At 53.9% G+C, this 6,780-nt stretch overlaps 1 protein-coding gene across 1 annotated transcript; it reads left to right on the top strand.

The window, feature by feature from the left end:
• Positions 1–1,574: 1,574 nt before the first annotated feature.
• ZIC1 (Zic family member 1) lies at positions 1,575–6,209 on the top strand. Its single transcript, XM_067737565.1, has 3 exons — positions 1,575–3,357; positions 4,789–4,952; positions 5,633–6,209. The coding sequence occupies exons 1-3, from the start codon at positions 2,376–2,378 to the stop codon at positions 5,828–5,830; spliced, it is 1,344 nt and encodes a 447-aa protein (XP_067593666.1). The 5' UTR covers positions 1,575–2,375; the 3' UTR covers positions 5,831–6,209.
• The last annotated feature ends 571 nt before the right edge of the window (positions 6,210–6,780 follow it).

The following is a 6,780-nucleotide window of genomic DNA, read 5'->3' as shown; positions in this document are numbered from 1 at the left end:
TCCCCCAACCCCCCGCATCCTCATGCATTTTTTGAAATGCATAAATGTTGCTCGCCTTAATTGATTGAGTCACAGGGATTTTTTTCCCTGCTTTTAAGTGCCATACTCCTCTACCTTTCAACAATCATTTTAATATATAGTCAATGGCTCTTTGTGGACGGGACAAAAAGCAACTACGCGCAGTTGTTGAATAGACTTTGCGCTGGGCAAAGACAGGTTAATCGAGGGCCGCATCGCGAAAACAAGCGAGTGTTGTATGTTTGCACTGAATCCAAATGTCTGCATTTTCCTAACTAAATCAAAGGGAGTGTTATTTCTTTTTCTGCTCACTCATCTGAAGGTAAGTAAATTTTCTCTGGCGATCAAAAGCCTGGTCGGCAACAAAGACCGCGCCCGCTTTTTCCACCGTCCTGGTGTGGTGAGTTACGGAATTTCAATAACTGTGACAAGGGTGACTGATTTGTGAACTAGAAAAGGTTTGAATGTCACAAAATTTACATTGGTCCTATCTATCGCAGATTTAAATACCAAAAAAAGTATTCGGGGATTTCTAGGGAGCTTTGGGCAGTCCTGAAGAACAATGGCGTGTTGGGAAATTTACAGTTTTACCTGAATGAAAGGGGCCAGGGTTGGGAACAGGAGTGCAGAGAGAGGGGTTAGTGGGGGCAGACACGGGATACTAGGGAAAAGGGAGAAAAGAAAAGAATAACACAGGAAAGGAAAAAAAATAAAAATCAGCAACACTGTTTTCAATTTGCTAAAAAAAAAAATCCCCACACAAAAACAAAAAACCCTGAACCTGGAAAGTTGGAGCTCTCATCCACCTGTGCTTATTTTTTGGGGGGAGGAGGGAGCAGGAAGTCTGATTGATTTGATAACAGTGAGAAAATCAAGGCAACCGGTTATCCTCAGAAATCACATTTCTGGTAAAGAGAAAGTGGTGTGTGCCTGTGTGCTCCCGAGATCTTAAATTATAAACAGGAGGGGGACGAAGCAAGAGGGAAGCGAACTTCAAACGGAGCAAATAACAAAAGCCTCCTTTGCTGCCCTTCAAGGCGGGGACAGGGGGAAAGAAAGAAAAGAAAGTTGCTGAATCGGGACATTCTGGAAGTGCCTTAGCTGTGTTTACCAGCCCCATCCCCGCCTCCTGTTCTCGGAGACGCCCGAAGTCGCTAATCGCTCAGCTAAGAGCAGGTCTGAAGAAGGACAAGATAGAGAAAGAGAGATGGAGAGGGAAAGGGAGAGGGATACGGATAAAGAGGAGAGAGAATGTATATGACTGCGAAAAGGAAAAGAAATCGTGGCAAAAATTTTTTTCCATGAGAAGAGGGGAAAAATTTGGCTAAAAAAAAAGTTGCTACTCCTGGCAGCCCTGTTTGTCAAAAGGGGATGTCAAGCGCTTTACAATACCTGGGATTGATGAGGCGGGCGGGCCAATGAAAGGCGCGCGGCGCCTCGGCGCGCCCTCCGTTGGCGCGGCGGCTGCGGGCGGGGGGAGCGCGGGCACACCAATGGGCGCCCGCGTCGGCAGCACGTGACGCCTCCCCCTGCTCCCATTCATCAAGGGGGGGACGGTGTCGTCCTTTCAATTCATTTATCTGCAGGAATGATTGCTGCTATCAGTCTCGCGCTCACCGCCCGGCTGAGGAGGTGAAAGTTTCTCCCCAGGAAGATAAACCGCAAAAGACAATATTGTGCATGATTTGCGCCTTTTCTTTGGCTTTTGCTTTCTTTCTTTTTTTTCTCCCCCTCCACCGCCCCCTTTTTTTTTTTTTTTTTTTTGCAAAAAGCAGAGGGGGAAAAAGGAGAGTGAAGGAGCGAGGAGGCGAGCCTGAGAGAAAGGAGAGAGAGAGAGAGAGAGAGAAAAGAAAGGGCGAGGGGCTAGTAGAGAAGTGAGGAGGGGCGTACGGCGCGAGGCGGAGAGAGGGCTAGCAGTCGCTGCTCCGGCGCTCACATTCCTCTATGCTACAAATCCGGGAGGAAGTTTTTTTGGGGAGCTGAGATGCTCCATGCCTTTCCCTGGGCAGCCTTGACGCGGGGTCCTCTCGGCAGAGACTGAGCGGCGAGAAAGTGCTAGCCGGGCCGGCAGGGTCTGCTCGGCAGGCGCCGGAGCCCGCCTTGCTCGCGGCCCGCAGCAGTCAGGCTTCCCCGCGCTTGGCCGGGCGGGCGCCCCGGCGCTCCGCGCCACTGCCTGCAGGCTAGGACTTCGCGAGGTGGGTCGACTCCTCCTCCCTCCTCTTCTTCTTCCTCCTCTTCCTCCGCCTCCCGTTCCTCCTCCTCCACTACCTCCTCCTCCTCCTCCTCCTAATTTTCCCTCCTCGGCGGGCGAGGGTGGGGGGGGCGGGGGAGGCCGGGGCTCGCCCCGAGCAGCCACGATGCTCCTGGACGCCGGCCCCCAGTACCCCGCGATCGGCGTGACCACCTTTGGCGCGTCCCGCCACCACTCGGCGGGCGACGTGGCCGAGCGCGACGTGGGCCTGGGCATCAACCCGTTCGCCGACGGCATGGGTGCCTTCAAGCTCAACCCCAGCTCGCACGAGCTGGCCTCCGCGGGCCAGACGGCCTTCACGTCTCAGGCTCCCGGCTACGCGGCTGCGGCGGCCCTGGGACATCACCACCATCCGGGCCACGTCGGCTCCTATTCGAGCGCAGCCTTCAACTCCACGCGGGACTTTCTGTTCCGCAACCGGGGCTTTGGCGACGCGGCGGCTGCAGCCAGCGCGCAGCACAGTCTGTTCGCTGCTTCAGCCGGGGGCTTCGGGGGCCCACACGGCCACACGGACGCCGCGGGCCACCTCCTCTTCCCCGGCCTTCACGAGCAGGCGGCGGGCCATGCATCGCCCAACGTGGTCAACGGGCAGATGAGGCTTGGCTTCTCGGGGGACATGTACCCGCGGCCCGAGCAGTATGGCCAGGTGACCAGTCCGCGTTCAGAGCACTATGCCGCGCCGCAGCTGCACGGCTACGGGCCCATGAACGTGAACATGGCCGCGCATCACGGCGCCGGCGCCTTCTTCCGCTATATGCGCCAGCCCATCAAACAGGAGCTCATCTGCAAGTGGATCGAGCCCGAGCAGCTGGCCAACCCCAAAAAGTCGTGCAACAAAACTTTCAGCACCATGCACGAGCTGGTCACGCACGTCACAGTGGAGCACGTCGGCGGACCCGAGCAGAGTAACCACATCTGCTTCTGGGAGGAGTGTCCGCGCGAGGGCAAGCCCTTCAAAGCCAAATACAAACTGGTCAACCACATCCGCGTGCACACGGGCGAGAAGCCCTTCCCCTGCCCCTTCCCTGGCTGCGGCAAGGTCTTCGCCCGTTCTGAGAACTTAAAGATCCACAAAAGGACGCACACAGGTACGGAAACGGCTGTCCTTGACACCCCTCGTTCCCTATCCCAGGCCTGGGACCCGAAATCCAAAAGTCAGCGGCGGGGGCGCACAAACCCGGCCTCGGTTGGGTCTGGAAGTCAGATTCCAGCAGGCAGACAGCGAAAATGTGTGCTGGTTTTTAGTTTGAAGCTTGAAATTCTGGTAAAGTACAGAGAGGATCGGATTAGAGGGATCTAGGGTTATAGATTTTTAAATGAGAACTAAAAAAAGGCGGGGAGAGCTGAGAGACAAACCCTGTTTTGCGGAGCCCTTGGTGCGCGCGAAGCCGGGAGAGGTGGCCGGCTCCCGGCGGCGGCGGCAGCGGAGGCGCCAGCCGCTCCAGCTGCAGGCGAATCTAAACGTTTGCTTTCGGCCAACATCCCCTCTCCACGCACCTTAGTGAGGACTTTGCCAAAGGAAGGAGCTGAGGAAATTGGAGGAGATCGGATGAAGGGGCCCAGAAAGAAACAAAAATAGAGACAGAAAAGAGGGGGTGGCGATGGTGAAAGGAAGTCAATCGGGCCTGAGGGGGCTTATGCATATTTAAAGAGCCCCGATTTTAGTAGTGACTTGTTTGTGAGCAGGCTTGAGGAGTCGGGGAAGTCAGCAGAAGGCGGAGAAGTCCGCTTTGTCAATTAGATTCTGTGAGGACTTTTCGAAACACCGAATGCCCTGAGTTGGCCTTTAAAAATAAATAGACCGGTCGGGCGCAGTTAAAAGAAAAGTTCGCGGCGAGCTCAGGGCTCTAGTGTGGGTTGGGCAGGCCATTCTGGGCCTCTTGGGCCAACAAGGCCGGGAATCCGGTCTGCTTCTCTGTCCTGGTTTGCCCGGGTGATTTCTGAGTACTGCGTTTGGAACTTGGCGTTTTACGCCGGAGCCAGGGAAGAATTTGCGGCGCCGAGCTCTCGGCCCGGATTATCCTATAAAATGTGAGTGTGTATAGGGGTGGGGTGGGGTGGGGGCGGCGACGAGCGGGGTGCGGAGCGTCGGGGAGGGGGTAAGGGGAGGAGAGAAGAGCAAAACAGCAGGAGAATCGGCCCGGAATGTGAAAATTAGAAACCTAGAGCTAGGTAGAAGCTGCCTGAAGTCGTCTGTATAGCCCCGGGCCTAAAAACCAGCAGCCAGACCTGCTGCTACTCTGGGATCTAAAAAACTACCACGACCACTAATAATAATAATAATAAAATAATAAAATCTGGATCTAATTGGATTAAGAGTTAAAATAGTTCAGATGTTTAAAATTCCAATGCAGATATATGACTTTGTTAAAGATCCCGGTTTTGAGCTTGCAAAGTGTTAACCCTGGGCCGCTGCCTTTTTAATTTTTGTTTTTATTTTTTCCTTTTGTTTAATTTTTAGAAAAGAGCCGCGGGGTTTGTTCTAACCAGACCTGTCTCTTTCTTGCCTTTCGCACCAGGGGAGAAGCCCTTCAAGTGCGAGTTCGAGGGCTGCGACCGACGCTTCGCCAATAGCAGCGATCGCAAGAAGCACATGCACGTGCACACGAGTGACAAGCCCTATCTTTGCAAGATGTGCGACAAATCCTACACGCACCCCAGCTCGTTGCGCAAACACATGAAGGTAATCGCCGCGCTCTCGCCGCCCGCCTTGGAGCCAAGAGCCCGCTCAGCTCTTCGGCCGGGGTCGGGCGGCGAGTGGCAGCCGGGCGGTGGCAGGAGCCGGCAGAGGCGGAAAGGCAACGATTCCTCTCTGCTGACTGGGGCTGGGCAGAGAGGGCGGGGGCTGGGAGAGGAGATGGGGCCACCCAAGACCGTTCTAAATTTACTGTTTAATAATAAAAATCAAAAGAAGTGAGCACTCTAGCAGAGGCCGCGACTGATGGGGAGCCAGGACAGCCCAAGCGGGATGATGCTGACGAAGCTGCGGCCATGGCGGCTTGGCTGACAGCGTTGGGCAGAGAGTTGGGGTCTTGCACGCGGTCCTGAGCGCTGGCTCCCCTAACCCTGAGCAAGCAACGTTCAGCGGCTGCCGTGAGGTCCATCTCAGGCTCTGGCCTCACATCCAGCCTCCCCCTCCCTAGATATTTTCTTTTGTTGAGTCCCCAGGGCACTGTCCCTCCGCAGAGCCCAGCCTCTGCAGGGCCGAGGCGGGGCAACCAAGCCCAAGTCCCGCGGGTCCGGCCTCCCTGGAGTTCAAGGGGATCCAGGGCTCCTGGGGGAGGCAGCGCGCGGCCTTCATCCCCCCAGGCGGCCGCCGCGGCGAGTCTTTATCTCCGTAAAAACGCGACTTTATTCCCGCAGGTCCACGAATCCTCCTCGCAGGGCTCTCAACCTTCGCCGGCCGCCAGTTCGGGCTATGAGTCCTCCACGCCGCCCACCATCGTGTCTCCCTCCACAGACAACCCGACCACCAGCTCCCTGTCGCCCTCCTCCTCCGCGGTCCACCACACAGCCGGCCACAGCGCGCTCTCTTCCAATTTTAACGAATGGTACGTGTAAAATCAGAAACAAAACACCGAACAAAACCCTATTTAAGAGACTGAGCACACACACATACAAAATATTACTGAAAGAACCCTGAGCATCAAAAGAGTCCCCTCCCCACCCCCTAATCCTATTTTTTCTAAACCTGCCGATAGACCCAGGACCGAGTAAGAGAGAAGCACCAAACCTTTACATTTTTTTTTTTCTTAGTTTGGCAAAGGCTTGGTAGCCAAGGGGTGGGAGGGGGGTGGAGAAGAAGGCGGTCGCCTGACCAAATGCCGCCAACCCCGAGGGCCAGTTTCTCCTGGGAATCTGAAAAGGCTCTCTGGGAGTCGGCTTTTTTTTTTTTCTTTCTTCTTTGCATTCTTGTAAATACAGAATTATTAGCTTAAAACTGTACTGTTGGATTCTGTATATAGTTATATCTTGGTTGGAACGGGGGGGTGGGGTGGGATCGTGGCGTTGTGGTCTTTGCATTGGGGAGGGGGAGGGGCTGGGGGGAGGGCGGAGGGGGGAGGGGTGGGCGGCCGAAAGCCAACTGTTTGTACTGAATGGCAAGAATGTTCTAGTAAATGTGTACCAAAATGTGAATTACTTTGTACGATTACAGTCTCCACGTCGATCTAACAGAATATTATTGGTATTAATGTGCTTTTTTTGTATAAAGTGCAAACATTTCGTCCCAAAGTCTAAGTACTTTAGTGCAGTAAAATGTTGTTTTCACGTCCTGTCAAGAATTCGTATAGTACGAGCCTGGATCTGCGTGTCAAACTGTTCCATTTGTTTATGTAAAGTGATATTAAAAGAAGATATAAACTATAACTGTCCGTTGCTTTTGGCAAAAGATACAACCACATAATGTATATAATTCCTAGTTTCCATATTTATCCGCATGTAAAGGGCTGGTTTATTCATGTTACAGCTATTCAATATTTATGGCTAGAAGAACTCGTATGTACACTTTA

Source organism: Pseudorca crassidens, chromosome 5 (genome assembly GCF_039906515.1).
Source record: "Pseudorca crassidens isolate mPseCra1 chromosome 5, mPseCra1.hap1, whole genome shotgun sequence".
In the NCBI taxonomy this organism is placed as follows: Eukaryota; Metazoa; Chordata; class Mammalia; order Artiodactyla; family Delphinidae; genus Pseudorca; species Pseudorca crassidens.
The sequence above is the reverse complement of the archived record's forward strand: the minus strand, read 5'-3'. Positions and strand labels throughout refer to the sequence as shown.